Raw genomic sequence first — 16,697 nt, 5'->3', positions numbered from 1 at the left:
CCGCCGCCGTGGCCGCCGCCGCCGCTGTGGCCGCGGAGGGCGGGGAGCTGTCGCCCAAGGAGGAGCTGCTGCTGCACCCAGAGGACGCGGAGGGCAAGGACGGCGAGGACAGCGTGTGCCTGTCTGCGGGCAGCGACTCGGAGGAGGGGCTGCTGAAGCGCAAACAGCGGCGCTACCGCACCACGTTCACCAGCTACCAGCTGGAGGAACTGGAGCGGGCCTTCCAGAAGACGCACTACCCCGACGTCTTCACAAGGTACCAGCGCAGGGGGCCGGCCGCAGGGCATGGCCCGGGAAAGGCGGGCAGGCAGGGCCCGTGTCAGGCCTAGGGACTTCACTCCAGGACTCTCAGGGCGCTCTCAGCAGCACACCTACTTCTGCTCATCCCAAAACTCCCATTTCTCCACCTCCAGCACCACCTAGCCCTATGTTTTGGCTGAGATGGGCCATTACCTCCCCAGTCCATCTCCAGTTTTATTTTTTCCCAAATGACAAGCTTTAGTTCAAGAAAAAGCAACACAGCTTCTCCCCAGAGTGGCCTAACGCGCTGTCTTGGACAGGCGCGCACAGCAGCGCGTGCGCACGCAGGGCTGGGCTCACCCGCTTGGCCCAGGCGGCAACACAGCGGCTATTTTGGGCACCTTGCTATGTTCCAGCCACCCCCGCCTGGTGCCCCAGAAGTCTGTCGGGTATCAGTTACGCTTTTCTCAGTGAAGCTGGACACTGGTGCCTGTAAAGGAGGCCTTTAAAAAGAGTCCCGTTGTTTGAACACTCCTGAAATACTCAGAGGACTTGGGAGCTGGGCCGCATTTGGCTTGGGGACCCTGAGGGGCACCAGCCAGGCTGTCCCCCTTTGTATCTGTCCCACTCCCAAGTGCTCGCTCTCTCTCTCTCTTACACACACACACACACACACACACATGCACACGTGCGCGCGCACAGGTGTGTACAGTGCATCACACGTGAGTTATTTTCCAGAGTGCACCAGGACTCCTTGGGGTCCGTTGGACATGGGTGAAGCAGTTTGGGAAATTGTCCTGGGGCACTGGTGGGTGGCCAAGCCAGGATTTTGGGTCTGGTCACATTCCACTTCCTGCTCTCTCAGCCCATTTTTTCCAGGGAGACAAGTGATTGCGAGATGTCTGGGACCTTGGTGTGCAGGCCTGGGCTGAGGGCCTTCCTCTCTCACCCCAACACCAAAGTTCAGGCCCCAGGGCGGAGGGAGAAAGGGACCAAGCCTCTCCTGGGCGCGGAGTGTCTCCTGAGCGCCGAGCTCCTCAAGCTGGGCAGCGCTTGCTTTCTTCGCAGGAGACGTGTACAGCTTCTCAATGTGCATTTTAGAAACGGAAAGCTGCCAGCCCTTTGAAGCGCAGGAGAAATCTCTGCTTAGGGCACAGAAGGCCCGAGCCAACTCCAAAGTGCAGCGGGTCTTGCAGCTGCCAAAGTCTCTCCCAACCAGAAGCAGGAAAAAGGGATTGACCGTGGGGCCAGGCCAGGCTAAAGCAGGCACCAAGCTTCTCACACAGCCCCTTCTTAGCTGCCACCCCCCTTTTTAAAAAGAAAACGTTAAAACTGGAGTGTACTGTCATTGGCTATTTAGCAGACTGGCTTTTTGCATTCATCACAAGTGAGCATTTTAAAAGCTGGTATCTTTTGGCGTCTAAGTTTCTTTCGGGGGCACTGGGGCCCAGGGGTCAGGGACTCTCAGCTTGCGTCCTAGGCCTGCCAGCAGGGCCGCCCTCCCTGTGCAGAAGAAAGTTAAAGCCGAGGTTCCTGGGGCCTGAAGTTTCAGGGGGTGGACAGGCCCCCCGGCAGCAGCGCAGACCCGGGTCCCAGACGCGACTGGGCAGTCCTACTCTTTCATATTACCGAGGGGAGAGCCAATTATTCTCCACGCGCTCATATTTTCGGTAAACAGGTCGTAAGCCATTTTACAGCATCTTAATGGTTTCCTATTTGCCTTAATTGTTGCCGTAATAACGGCAATGACGGGGTAGGGTTTCAGCTAAATTGACTTCCCCTGAGATAGGCAGGTTTTGCAGTGGGCACTGGAGTCAGGCGGTGCGGTGCGCAGAATTTTGTTTAATCGAAAAATTACCCCACTGAACTCTTAACAAGCTTAACATATCTCCAGAGGGTAATGGGGAGTGTGACCTGTGGGGGGTGGGGGGCAGGCGGGAGAGGGGCAGAGATGGAAGGACTGGCAGAGAGCTGGAAAGGGAAGGAGAAAAGGGGGAGAGAGTGGAGGGGCAGAAAACAGAAAGGAGCCGGAAAATGATTTTTTTTTAATTGAGTGCTAATTTCTTCCTTCATCTAACATGGAGACAAAACAGGGTGTAAGCTCTGTGCGTGTGTCTCTGGTCTGACTCTAGTTTAGGAGAGGGAGAATTTGTGTCTAGTTTTGTCGACTTGTTCTCCCAACAGGCCACCCCTGTCACACTGGAATAGAACAGAACTAATAACAGTTTTTCACACTCTCACTCAAATAGTAGGCAGCCGGTGGTGAAGGGTGCTAGTGCCCATGTTTGGGGTGCGCAGCACGCAGTCAGGAGAGACTCTGACAGGGAGGGTGAGGGGGTTTCAAGGGCCAGCCAGGGCCTGTGGTGACCACCCGTCTGCATGTTGTTTTCTCATAGGGAGGAACTGGCCATGAGACTGGACTTGACGGAGGCCAGAGTCCAGGTGAGCTGATAGCAGAGGTGGTAAGGGGTGAGTGGGAAGAGAAGACTGGATCCAGGGTCTAGGTGGGTGGGTGGGGGTGTTCCCAGGATCTAGACCCTTCATAAAGTGAAGAGAGGCAGAAGCAGAAAAATAGCTCCAAACGAGGGCTCAAAAGGACATAAAGCAAGAGGACTGGGAGGATCACCTTGGGAAGTGTGTGGAGGGAAATTGTTCAGGTCTAGGAGCCTGAGGAGGAAGGCCAGGTCAAAACAGGGGTTTTAGGGTTCCCCAGACTGCAGTTCAGGAGTCCCCCTGCCCCCCCCTAGTCCCTATAGGAAACAATCCACAGCCTGACTTTCCTGATTGAGATAATGGGATGGAGCATGGATTTGGTTGTTAGACAAATCCGCTCAGCTCCAAGCAGGTATTTGGCTGCGATTAAGTCTCCAATCGGGCTTCATAAAAGCCCACTTAGTGCTAGAACAAACAGGGCCATTTGAAGGCAAAATGCTGTTTGATTTCCCCTCCGCCTGCACAAGGAGCTGGCTAATGCTATTTGATTTCCCATTTTTTATAGCAATGAGCCCACATTGATCTAATAGGGAGGGAGTGCAATGCTATTAAAGGTGTTTGCAGCCCCATACCAGAGTGCATTTCCAAACCTAGGCCTCATAACCAAAGAGACGATCAACACTGGGCAGCGCCGATGGCCAACAGAAAACAGATGTCCCCAGGTTCGGAGCTGAGTGAATCACTTTACAGTCAAAATCACGCGCTGATAAAGCACAATAAATTCCATATGGCTCATTTAATACACAACAGCTTCTTGCATTAGAGGGCTAATGATGAGGCCTGTCCCCTCCTTTCTGTTGACACATTTCTCCATTGTCAAACAGAGATGTGACAGCAACTCCTCATTTTCAGCTCAGGGGAACTAGTCGTGGGAAAGTTAAATAACTTTTAAAAAGAAAGAGAGCGCCCCCCTCCCCTTCTCCTCTCCCCCTATTCACTGGGGAAGATGTAATTAAGGCAATATGAATTATTAGAGTCCATTCGTTTACCTTGGGGGGCCTAGGACGTATTAATTCAATAATGAGGAACTGCTTGGGGACATGTTGATAATTGCAGTTGGGCCGGGAGAGATGAGGCGTCTGTCCGAGGTCCCCCTTGCTTTCAAGGGCATTCTCCCACCACGGCCCCAGTTTCCAGGAGTGACTGATATTCTTGTCTAGACCTATGCAATCTGGACACACAAAAGCTGCTCACCCAGCCCACACCCAGTCTATAGTCTTACTTTTCCAAGCCCCCAACTTTCCACGCTAGAGTGAGGTGTTCCTGCAATTCCCAAGAGGAATGTGATTTACGGGGGGGGGGGGCCTTGAGCAGATTTTTTTTTAAAAAAGAGAAATTAATCAAACGATATTCTCAGTTTTTCTTGTTGTTTAAAAGAGGCCCAAGTGAGCTCAGATGCTAGTAGTGCTAAGGACCACCCCTGGCCCCTTTTAAATACCTGGATGTCTTTGGAAAAGGAGGTGGGAGGGGGAACATCTCTCCAAGAGGGTTTATTTTAATGTAACTCACTGGGTATTGCCCTGGAGTTCATTCTTAATTTTTAGACACGGCGCTAAAGATCTGAATGTCTGGCGGGGGGGTGGGGTGGGGGGGGGAGAAGAAGCATAGTCTCATAGGTGGGTGTGATGAGCGGGTCACAGCAAAATAATTTCACGCTGGCAGGGGTTATTTTTAGAGCATGGTAGCTGCCACCTCGCAGGTAAAAGTCTCTGCTAAAACTCCTTTCAATTAACAATTAGGAAGATCCCTTGTGCTGGAAAACTCCCCCAAGCCCAGAACAACCTTCTTTCACAAACCCATTTAATGCCATCCCCGGAGGAGAACAAGAACCTGTTGGCTGTGAAAGTTTGCAGTCTGTTTGTGCCTTGCCCTCTGGCCTTCAGCTCATCGTGCCCAGGATACTGCTGGATGCCATGTCCATGCAGTCAGTGAGCTCCTGTGTAGATCAGGTCCTGCCTGGAGCCCCCACGCAGAACAGGCCTGTACCCCATACTTCACTTCCTGGGGAACCAAAGCTTAGCTTCTAATTCCTGTGAGCATTCCCTCTCTCCCATCCTTTCCCAAAACCACAGTGCTGGGAGGTGTTCAGTGCATGTTTCTGAAAAGAAGAAATGAACCAGTGTGCCGTTTCCCATTTTGAAATCGGTGAAAATAGCTGATAGGCGGCAAAAAATGTCACTCAGCTCTCGGTAGCTGCCGGGTCCAGAGCTGCCACTGAGCGGGGTGGGGGGCTTACTGCACTCGCTCCCCCTAACAACCCATGAGTAAAGTTTTAGTGCCCCCACTTTACAGATTAGAAAACTGAGGCCCAGAGAAGTTGAAGTGACTACTAAAAGCTCACAGCAGGCCAGCGGCAGCACAAGCCTTAGAGCCTTGGTTTACCTGGTCCCTATGCTAATAGGGCCACTTTCCATAAACTTGGAAATGAACTGGCCTGGTGGGAATACCCACCGGAAAGGGCTAGTTGCCCCAGTTCCATGCTGGTTTTATGTTTGAGTCTTTTTCCTTCGCTTTTGGCTCCAGATGTGCCTGAAGTTGAAGGGATGGGGAGGCTGAGGCCCTCGGAGAGGCTAGGACCAACCCGGGGTCTTTCCACTTTGTAGGTCTGGTTCCAGAACCGCCGGGCCAAGTGGCGCAAGCGGGAGAAGGCTGGTGCGCAGACCCACCCTCCGGGACTACCCTTCCCCGGGCCGCTCTCGGCCACCCACCCGCTCAGCCCCTACTTGGACGCCACCCCGTTCCCTCCGCACCACCCAGCGCTCGATTCGGCCTGGACCGCTGCCGCCGCCGCCGCCGCCGCCGCCTTCCCGAGCCTCCCGCCGCCCCCGGGCTCGGCCAGCCTGCCGCCCAGCGGGGCACCGCTGGGCCTGAGCACTTTCCTCGGAGCCGCAGTGTTCCGGCACCCGGCCTTCATCAGCCCCGCCTTTGGCAGGTAACCCGAGGCCTCGGGAATCTCTCTCTAACACATGCAGAGTCTAGGGTGGGGGGATGGGGGGCAGGGGCTATGCACATCAGAAACTTAGCAAAAGAAAACACTCTCTAACTTCGCCTCAAGCCATATGGCGCTTTATGGGCATGGAATGACTTGGGACTGGGGAGAGAGCAGTAACAACTGTTCAATGAAAACTGTAAAAACGATGCTTTTTGGCAGTCACCACCCTTTCCCCACCCCACCCCGTGGTATTCAGGTAAATGTTTTCAACAACAACAACAACAACAAAAAAAGTCCAAAACAAGGATAACCTCTCAAGTTTTCCCCAAATCCTTCCTTTTGTCCCAAAGGCCGGCAGCCTGAAGGACCTAGCCTTGATCCCGGACGGGAGCTCTGGGCAACAGGGCCCTTTGGGTGCATGGAATTCTTTTTCCCCCCCAGACACTATCTTCCGTGTCACTCAAGTGACCCGCTGCAACGATAACCCCTATGTGCAACCGCCGACCCCCACAGCGGAGCAAGACAAGCAAATAAAAGAAACAGTTCATCGTATATTAGAACTTCCTTTCTTTAAATGAACATCGAATGATGAAATAAAAAGTCTGTTATAATCACATAGACAAAGAAACAAAGGAGAGATGTATTAAGTTGGAAAGTGCAGTGAAAATAAAACTGAATGCAGCTTCAATGATCTCTCTTTGGGAGAACAAAGAAATCATAGATTCATCCAACTGCGCAGCCATTTAACAAAAATCATCTTAGAGAAAATTAAGGTGGGGGAAAAAAGACTCGAAGAAACAAGAATAGGGTTTTTTGGGTGTTTGTTTGTTTTTTTTTGTCACAAGCCAATAAAATAAACAGCCAACACATTGAGGTGTAGTTAGTGACTCAGTTTACCTAAAGGCACCAAGGATTGTTACTCCCCCTCTGGGTCACCTTACTTGGGGGGGGCTAAAAGCCCATGTTCGCCTCCCCCACCCCGCATTCCTCCCCTGACAAGTGATTCGGAAAGGCCGGCAAGCACAGCTGGAGCATGGGACTGAGATTCTGGGAAGCTGGAAGAGGGGCAAAGGGTGGGGACCACAGCAGGCGCTCTTCAGCTAAAGTGGGGACTTGTAACCCACCCACAGCCCAGACAACTGAGCAGGCTTGATGACCAGAGGGTCAAGGTGGTTCTGGCCTTTGCTCCTCGGGTCCCCTAGTGGAGCTGAGCGAACTGGGGTGCAGCTGTGCAAGCCAGGAGGCTAGCTGAGGTGATGACGCAGGCGCTGCTTCTCAGGCTCAGGGTTGAGACAAAGCCGCAGAGGCACAGAGACGACAGTGGGTTAGAGGTCTCGCCATGCCTGGAGGCAGGGTCTGTGTTGTTGGGTCAGAGACATCAGCCAAGCATAAATCAACAGGCAGCCACCTTTCCCCCCAAGTCCTGAGGACCTTGAGCAGGAGGGCAACCGGTGGTGAGCAGCCGGTCCCGCCGCAAACAGGCTGGGAGGGGGTTCCAAGTCAGCAGCTGAGGTCTTGAGTTGTTTTTATCCTGTCTGCTTTCTTTCTCTCCTCCCTTTTTCTCTGTCTCTCCATCTCTCTGGGCAAATGGCATTTCAGGCAATTGGAACCCTTGGCCTTGACATTCACCCCTTTTTAAGCGAAATCACAGAATCCGCGTGATTGGGCCATCTGGGCTACTTGCGGGGCCTGGCTGCAGCTCCCCGATCCCAGTCTCGGCTCCTCTGAAAATATCTGGCCCTTGGGCTGGCTTTCGGTTCGCCTCCTCCCCGGCGAAGCCCTTTGCGCGCGCCCAGCCTCATGCGCTCGCCTGCCCGCGCCGCTCGCTTCCCGATTCACTCCGCCTCTGCTCGCTCCGCTCGGGGCTCTGGCCGTGACCGCGCTCTTTGCTCTCCTTGCAGGCTCTTTTCCACTATGGCTCCCCTGACCAGCGCGTCGACCGCGGCCGCGCTCCTGAGACAGCCCACGCCAGCCGTGGAGGGCGCGGTGGCGTCGGGCGCACTGGCCGACCCGGCCACTGCGGCCGCAGACAGACGCGCGTCCAGCATAGCGGCGCTGCGGCTCAAGGCCAAGGAGCACGCCGCCCAGCTCACGCAGCTCAACATCCTGCCAGGCACCAGCACGGGCAAGGAGGTGTGCTAAAGGCCGCTCCTCGCCCCGCGCGCGCCCCCGAAAGGTCACCTCACTCAGCACCACTTCAAGACCAAATGGAATCAGAGGACCAGCACACTCCGGAAAAGGCACTGAGAGCGAGTACAGCCGCCTTGCAGCAGCAGCAGCAGCAGCAGCAGCAGCAGCAGCAGCAGCAGCAGCAGCAGCAGCAGCAGCAGCAGCAGCAGCAGCAGCAGCCTGGACGCAGACACGGCAGCCCCTCGGCGCTATGAGACGGGACGGGGCACCTCCTCTGCTCTCCACCCGTCCCAGCCCCCCTGCCCCCCTTCCCTGCCAAACTCGCACCAACTTCGCTGTCCACTCTCCCTATCTCTCACTTTACTGAAAATATTGGGGAGGTTTCTCTCCCAGACTCCTGAGATCGAAGTTAAAAATGTTTAAAGCCCAACCCCTCTTCCTCCTGACCACCTCCCTTAGCCTTTTTTTTTCTTTTTTTTAATAACATTTTGGCGCTCTAGTTGATCTCCCATTGTGGGCCCTCGATGGAAGGCTGGGCCCAGAGGCCAACGGGAGCCTGTAAGATAGCTAACACAGTGCACTTAAAGCAAAGGGGCGTCTTGTTCTTGATCTCTTCTTTATCATACACCAACCAAGGTTTTTATATCAAACCAAAGGGAAATACTCTGCTAGAATATGGACTGTTGAAGTCACCAAACTGTGATTGATTCTGTATATACCATTGTTATTAAAAAAAAAAAGAACAGAGCTTTGTATATTTGAAATGTTATAACGCAATTGCACTCAGCGTGGTATGGTAAAAGTTTGTCCTCCTGTAGATTCTTACTGTGTTGTAGATACGGTAGGGTTCCTAGACAAATATTTATGTACGCAAGCCCTTTATTTAACTTATTAACTACATGTAGAGGCTTCTGAAACCTTCCGGATAAAGGCAATGGTACAGTACTTTTGTGTAATGTGTACTTGTTATCACTTTTCCTTGCTATCTAGTGGAGAAGTGTCACACTCAAAATAAAAAAAAAAAGTATATGTTTAACAAAAGGACGTGTGACTGCTCCGTGCAGGCCCAGAGGGAACAGTGGAGGGAGGTGAGGGCCAGGGGTGATCCCCTGTTGGTAAATGGCTCCTTGTCGTCTAAGCCAGGTTGAGGGCCCTGGTTTGAGGTGTTACCAAGGCATCTGGGCTTCCTCCAGAGGTTCCACATTCCTTTAGGCTCTCTGGGAGTCCTGTGCTTGGAAGGTTGAGCGGATTAAAAAATGGGCTGTGAATAGATGGGGTAGGTAGGTGGTAGATGGAGGAGTCAGATTTGAAGCAAGCGGGAGTCTTGACTGGGAAGGGAAGGAAGCTGTTTGTGCCATGTAGCAAGGAAGTGCGCAGTCCGAGATGACAGATAATGGCGACAGCGAGAAGCTGAGGTGCTGGCTTCCGAGGGGGCGGGCTCCACAGTACTACCGCTCGCGGTGAGGAGGGGGTGTGTGAAGAGGAGAGAAGGAGAAGTGATGGAAAGGCAGAGAGGAGTATCCAAGTGGCAGATCTTAACTCGACAATGTCATTACATCACTTATCCAGGCATTGGGAAATGTATACATTTAAAAAAAATTTAAACTCAAGTTTTGCAAGGAGACTTATACTGATTCGTCGTCTCTGTCCCCTCCAGCGGACCCCACCTTGGCGGCAAACGGTCACTTGCCCTCCCCTCGGCCTGCCGGCGCCCCTCGAGTGACTACTGCTCAGAGGAAGCTTGCCCAGGGGGCTGGGTCTCGCCAACATTCCCAAGGTGATGGAAAAGGGGAGAGCTTAATTAGTTTCAATTTGCAGCAATTAGTGCGCTGGACCTTTGGGGGGAGAGGGGCAAGTAGGGGGTGCGGCCCAAGGAGTTGTCGCCCCGCCAAGCCGCTGGCCACTCGGGCGCCACAGGCCGGTCCAGGGCGGCTTAATGCCGAGCAGGCGGGCTCCGGGCTCCAGTGCACGCGGCCCGAGAAGGAGCGAGAGCAGCGGGAGCCACCTGCGCGCCCAGTGGTGTCGGCTGGTCCACCCGCTCGCCTGGAGATCGCTAGTGGTCCCCTGCTCGTTGGACCCCTTTGGGCGGAGCCCTGGTGGGAGTTGGGGGTCACTACTTTGAGGGTGGCCATGTGGTGGGTCCCCGAGAGGTCTGGATGGGCAGGGGCGGTGCTCACAAGTAGAGGCCTGGCCCTGGGGGACCAGCCTGTCGTCTACTTTTCTTGGCCCATCCCACCACACACTCCTTTGGCTTTAATAGGCCTGGCAGGAACCTCTCCAGTTTCTAAGCCATTCTTCAGGACCTGAGTATTTCCAACTCCCAGACTCCTCAGGGCCTCCAGGCTGCTTTTCCGGGGTGGGCATGGACAATCGAGAGTTTGGAGACAGGACAGGCCAGTGCAAGAGAGTGAGGGGAAAGACTTTTTTTTTTAAGTGGTCAATATCAATTTTCCGTCGATTTTGGCTTTTTGTTTAAGTAGCGCTTTTTTCCTCCAGGCTGCCAGTTGGATGGTATACGAGAAACAGTACCATTCTTCCTGTTAATGAACTCTTTTTTAAGTCATTTTTTCTCATTTGACCCTTCCATGGAGCAGAAGCAAATTGCGTGAAATTACCTCCAAGGATTACATTTATTACTGGCCAATGAGAACCCCTCGCCTTGTTTTACAAACTCTTAATCCTATGTCATTCTGATGCTGCAAACAAGCTGGGACCTGGGCCTCCTATTCTTTCAACTTTCCCCAGCTGGAGGGACCTCATTCTGCACTTAATATTCCCCATAAATATCACACGCTAAAGACCCCCTGACTTCCAGCAAGTCCACATTAAACATGTGACATGTCACGCATGACAAACTCTGAGTATCTTTTCAAAGCAGCATTAAAAGCAAAGAAACCAATTTTCTTCTCCTTCCAAACCTCCCCAAGTGCTGAATGATGGGGATTGGAAAGAGCCACTGGAGCGTACTTAGGGGGATTTTATGAGATTTTCCAGAATGATTTAATCTTATTGTGAGCATTATTAATGAATGGCAACCCAATTTGGCCCCAATATCTGGGAACATGGTCACAATGCTGGGAGCGGCTGACACCGCTCCCCCCCCAACCTTGAGCAAACCTCCTGCACGAAGGACAAGGACATGCATACAGCCTCCCGGGGAACTGGGGCAAGCCCAGCTCTGGCATGGCTGTCTCCTGTCACACTCTGGACTGCATGCCCCACTGCCGGCTTTCCCAGCCCTCCCCACAGCACCTTAGGGTGAGGGTGCGGAGGGAACCCATGGGAAGGCTAACTGGATTGGGCAGGTTTATTTGCTCCATTTTCAGACAGGTTAGCCAGACCATTAAGAGGTCCCTCAGACTGAGAAAGGAACAATCAGGAGACACTAGAAATGTTATGTCACCAACTAACTCCCTGTGGCTTGGACTCTGAACAGTTTGTTAGGGTGGACATCGTGGGTGTGTGCTAAAGAAGGTGAAAGTGGGAGATTTAGGGAGCATGGGCACTGGAGGGAAATTCTGAGACACCTCAGGGCTGCAAGCAGCCCCAGCTGAAGTCACCAACACTGGCCCCAACTAGTTGTCCCATCTCACTTTTCTATTATTATTCTCCTTCTCCCTTGTCAGGACAAACAATTATTGGTTTTGCATTATAATACTGAGAGATAAGACGTATGCAACTATTTTTGTCATTTTTGAGTTCAGAGATATTACTAGAATGAAGGGGGAGGAAGAGACTGAGGTAGGCGCAAAGAAAATTATACCTGGGTAAGTCCTACTTGCTTTGAGAGAAAAAAAAAATCACACACACACACACACACACACACACGTTTGTCTGAATGAAGGGGTTTTATACAGGGCCGAAAATGGTTATTTTGGAACACAGAGGCCCCAGAGAAAGTGCTTACTTAACTGGAAGTGGCAACCTGACTGGGGGGCGGGCAACAGAAAACTTACTACCTGAAAAATGGGTGGGGGAGGACATTTTTCAAAAGAAAAAAAAGTTGTGTTTTTCTTGGACGTTATTAACGGTCCAGTTTGGAGTATACATTTTTTCCCTTTAAAGAAAAGGGAGCGATTGCCAGTTATACATTAAGAAACGTCATTCAGTCATTTTTATTCATTCTCCGGAAATCTTCGTAAAAGCCTGAATCATACTTGTACAAGCAGCAATTTTGTTAATCCAGGGGGTTATTACTCTGGGCCCTTATTAGGTTCTACACCACTGCCAAGCAATCCTATAACCCTCTCAAAAGAAGTTTACCTCCCTGTTATAAAACCAGTAGTGGTATTTATACTGTGCAATAATTAGTGTATTACTTGAATCCACTAACACGTTCATTTTATCTCTGCACAAAACCTCTAGTCTGCTTATAGAAAGCTTGTGCCTCCTTTGGTGCTGTTAAAGTGGTGAAAGAGTGAATTGAAGGCTGGTTGCACTTTCTCCTTTTGCCTCGCCTTAATTCCCATCTCTTTTTGCTCTCATCCAATTAGCACAGTGTATTAAGCGGTTTATCATCTCATAGTCAGCTATTGAGAGAAACAAGGCGAGCACTTTGCAATAGAACCTGCGCTCCTTTGACACCCTCAGGTACTTACATATTCCACTGCGCTATGAATAATAGAGGAAGAATGGAGCGCTAATTCCCTCATCAAAGAATGCCTTGTCTGCTGCTTTGCTCAACAACACCATTCTGATCAAAAGAAAAGCAATAAAGCTTAGCATAACAAAACGAAACCTACTTATTAGCTTAGTGGTTAAATTAATGCAGAGCCGCTGCTATTCAAAACCAAGGTTTGAAAACAGCCTCCAACAACCTGATAATGCTGCCTTCTGGATGAAGGAATTTTAATCTGAAATTTGAGGCTGGTTCAGATGAGTTAATCTATTAAACTGCTATAAGGAAGCTCCACCACAAACCGTTCAATTAAGAAATATTTAGGTGAGAGAAAAAGAGAGAGAGAGAGAGAGGGCAAAAGGGAAAGAGAGGAGGCTTCAAGATGGGGCTGGGCACATCAGATCTAGGGGTCGTTTGTTTTCCCATAAATTCCTGACCTAGATTGGGCAATCTATTTTGGGTATGCCCTTACCTTTCTGCATCCTATGCCAAACAGATTTTATATGTTAAGTTGGAAAAAGTGTATCAAGTATGGGTTTGTGCTGGAGGTGAGGGGGAGGGCATGCGCATCGAGTTTATTCTTTCACCATCTTTTTATCCCCATTCCCATCTATGAATTCTGCTCCATGTCTTGGGCAACTGTGGGCTGATTAGGTTCCGTCTGTTTTCTGGACAAGTGACAATCTTCTGGACCATGCTGGTTGTCAGGTTTTCGATGGCCTTAGTCCTCTTGATAGGAAGGCGAGTTTAGTAAGGAGAGTTGAGGGTTAGCCAGTTGTGCCCAGGATAAAATGTGCACCTGGGTGGGCCCAACTCCACTTCCTGGGTTAAACAGAGTGGGTTTAGGGGGGCCCTTTACTGACTCCGGGTAAGCATAGGTTAAAATCCAGAGGGTTAGCCCGGTTTACACAGTGTTAAGAACTTTATTAGGAAAAAAACCCTGTTAAGGTTTAGAAATCAAGATTGCTATAGAAAGAATACAGATTCCTAGTTTTGCTGAAAAACTGATCTGTCCTGGCTTGGTCCCTCACTAGGGTCACTGAGTAGCTGCTGCCACTTTGAGCCAGGACCTACCTACTCCCTTTGCCACAATCCTGGCCACTTGAGTACATTTCATTCCTTCACTGTTCAAAGTTATGCTCAAGAGCGTGAGCTGGGATCAGTGGAGCAGGCTGTTCGCCAAGAGATCAAGAGTGGAAATGGTTCTCAGGAAAGTGCATGTGGGTTCCAATCTTCCAGTAGAACTCTACTGGAATGGCCCATCATGGCTGCACTTACAACTTTCTGTAAAATTCTGGAACTTTTACATGCCTCCCAGGTGAAGCCTGGTAACTAACCTGGAGTTAGAGAGCTGAGTAAGAAAACACTGACCTCTGGAAGGTTTAAGAGAAATACTTCCTGCCCACAAGATGATTACCAATGTGACAAGTTTTTTTGAATCTCCTGATATCCAAATTCAAGGTACTCTTCCATCTATATTTCATACAAACCCAGATACAGAAGAAAATTTGCCTTCTCTTCAGAAAGTAAAGTGACTGTGTCATCAATCCCCTGAATATCCAGAGGCAAAGAGGGGCACCCACTTTTTGACAAGTGTGAGCTATCAAGGCATTAATGAATTAACTGGCAGGGCCCTAGGCCCCAAATGTTTCTATTTAGAACCTGACTGAGTATAAGAGAAAGAAAAGAAAGGACAGACCCTAGAGGGGAGAGGGAAGAGAAAGCAAAGCAAGATAAAAGGGAGCTTCGTCCCCATTGCTTTAACAAGTATTCCTACTCCTGGGTCACTGAGAGCTGACCTTTCTCTGCAGCTGCCTTTCTTTTGGGAGCCATGGGCTGGTTCTTCAAAAAGAGACACCCCTGAGCTCCTCAACTGTGTCAGGAGAGAAATAGTCTGGGGGCAGGGTGGTGGTCTGAGGTGGGTTTTAAACTGGGTTGAGGCTTTTGGCAAGGGCTGGCCCCTCTTGATTCACCACTCCTTATTGCCATCTCTAGACAACCTTTTGCATCTGACAAGGAGTTGCTGTGACCAGTTTCCCTGTAAACAACTTTATTCTTCAGTAAAAAGCAGTGTATTTTGCGTTTGTAAAAACAACACAGGTAAATATATAAAAAATATGTCACAGGTGGACAAAAGGGTTTTGTTAGTACAATCTTACCAATAAAGTAAGAAAGAATATTATATTGAAATACATCTTGCTTCCAGCAGAGAGGATTCCATCATGAAGAAATATGAGAAACGGCACGAGGGACAATTAACCAGCCCCTCTCCCATTTTTCTGAACACACCAGAGAGGGGCACAGTGATCCTCACCCCAACCTCTACACATTTTGAATGAACTGTGAGGAAAGAAAAGGATTTTAAACATGTTTTCCTATGATACAGACCCTTACCTCAACTTTCTACTTGAGAAGAAGGTGGGGGGGGAAAGGAATTTGAGTGGAAAACACCTGTTCGATGTGTGTGCTGAGCTGGACTTTGGGGCAATTCAACAAACAAGTAGGCTTTGCTTAATCTATTTAGTACATACAAGGCCTCGTGGTCTCCCCTTCTACTTAGACAAGAGCAAGTGGCTGGGAGGGGGGTATGTGGGTTTATAGCGAGTTTAATTGGCGTGTGAAAAGGCAAAATGCTCCTGCTCTTAGCAGGCTCCACTCTCCTCTTTCTGGAAGCATCTCTTCTAAATACCCTAGAGTTAAATCTGGGGTCACCGACATTCCAGTTACTCTGGATTAAAGTAGCAATTTCCCTCCCTTCAGCGACCCCACCCTTAAAACTCCAGGCCATAAGATGAAGCAGCTGCTTCTCCAAGGCTTTGGGATGGTGTCTCAAAGTAGGACATTGTGAACCTGAAGTCTGCTTGTGGTTGGCTTCCCTCCCCCGTTTCCCCTGATTTCTGGGATATTAAATATCTTTGCAACCCTCCTGGCTACCCTCCCCCCATGAGACACTGGAAGGGGGGTGTTGGGATAGAATGAGATACACCAGTGGCCCCCCCACCCCCCCTGCTGGCTTCTGCGATTCTCTTAGGACTTGACGGCACAATTAGCGAAGAGTTTGCTGAGGTTCACTTCAGAGTAGCCACTTCGAGACAAAAACTGCTCTGCTGTGTTCTTGAGTTTTTTGTAGTCTTGCTGAACTTTGCTGGTTAAAAACTTCCTCAATTTGTCTAAAAAAGAAAGAGAAAAAAAAAACAATTACAGTCTAGGAGGAAACTTGAAAGGTAATTAAGTATTCCTCCAGCACCTGAGAAAAGGGCGTGGCGTTCCTTTCCAGCTCAAGTGGCAGTTGGCCTCCACGTGCCTGTGGGCAGACTCACGAGTCACCTGTGGAAGCTGAGCCTGGCACCTCCAGTGACTGTGAACCAGGGACAGAGCCACCACCGGCTGACACACAATGCAGGTGCACAACCCTGCACCCCGACGGACGGACATCATTTTGAGCATGTGCTGGCAATTTCATGCAAAGCGTGACTGCCCCGGGGGTGCTAAATCTCAAAGGACACCTGGATCCCCCAGCTCCTGTTGGCCAAGGCTCACCCATGAGCTGGGCCCCTCCTGTGTACTCCACTTCACTGTGACCCAAATCCCCACTGCTGAAGGTGCCTGGGGAGCACATTCCCACTTGCCAGCTTTCTTGGCCCACATGGTGTACCTCCTAACTTTTGGTGTGCAGCGCCACCTCCCACTAGTCTGTCCCTAGTCCCCCATTCTGAGAAAGGAGCCTTTCTCCCCTTCCCTATAAGTGGTACCTCTACATGTTTTTTAAGGGAGCAGGAGGGCTGTGAAATGCAGGTCTGAATACAGTGGGGGAAGTTGGTCCCTGGATGAGACAAACCCTGCCCAGATGACAATGTTTTTGTGCAAAGCTGTTCTGGGATCCTGGGAGATTTGACCACTTGTCTGAGGTCATGTGGCTGGTTAGCAGAGGTGTAGAAACATGAATCCCAGCAGCCTAAACCCCAAGTCTACTCTGAGGACAGAGACCAAAAGGAAACCAGACAATTTTCAGTCTCCTGACATCAGCTGGCCACAAGCAGCTCTGGTTCAGGCCCCAGGTGCCTGAAGGGAGACTGAGGAAAGATCTAGAAGGAAACATGGTGTTCAGGAAAGAGGCTTAACAATCATGGAAAGAAAGACAACGGAATACCAGGAACGGGAAAACTCAGTTGCCAGATTTTTGTTCCTTAACTACGCATACCCATTTGCTCTTCACAACCATTTCTCAATCACATCAACTGCTTTTCAAAAAACAACAAAGTTTGACAGAATTTAAATGCCAAA

The 16,697-nt window shown here is 50.5% G+C and overlaps 2 protein-coding genes across 2 annotated transcripts in view; one reads left to right on the top strand and one right to left on the bottom strand.

The window, feature by feature from the left end:
- The window catches only part of ARX (aristaless related homeobox), a 10,160-nt gene extending 2,353 nt beyond the window's left edge, over positions 1-7,807 (top strand). Inside the window, exons 3-6 of the mRNA XM_006885080.1 lie at positions 3-256; positions 2,637-2,682; positions 5,337-5,665; positions 7,567-7,807. Of these exons, the coding sequence (XP_006885142.1) occupies positions 3-256; positions 2,637-2,682; positions 5,337-5,665; positions 7,567-7,807 (870 nt within the window). The remainder of the gene's footprint in view (positions 1-2; positions 257-2,636; positions 2,683-5,336; positions 5,666-7,566) is intronic.
- Positions 7,808-15,440: 7,633 nt separating this feature from the next.
- The window catches only part of POLA1 (polymerase (DNA directed), alpha 1, catalytic subunit), a 361,002-nt gene continuing 359,745 nt past the window's right edge, over positions 15,441-16,697 (bottom strand). Inside the window, 1 exon segment of the mRNA XM_006903771.1 lies at positions 15,441-15,583. Within this exon segment, the coding sequence (XP_006903833.1) occupies positions 15,441-15,583 (143 nt within the window).

This window comes from Elephantulus edwardii, unplaced genomic scaffold, assembly GCF_000299155.1.
Source record: "Elephantulus edwardii isolate Elephantulus edwardi_28Jun2011 unplaced genomic scaffold, EleEdw1.0 scaffold00040, whole genome shotgun sequence".
In the NCBI taxonomy this organism is placed as follows: Eukaryota; Metazoa; Chordata; class Mammalia; order Macroscelidea; family Macroscelididae; genus Elephantulus; species Elephantulus edwardii.
This window is presented reverse-complemented; position numbering and strand designations above follow the sequence as displayed.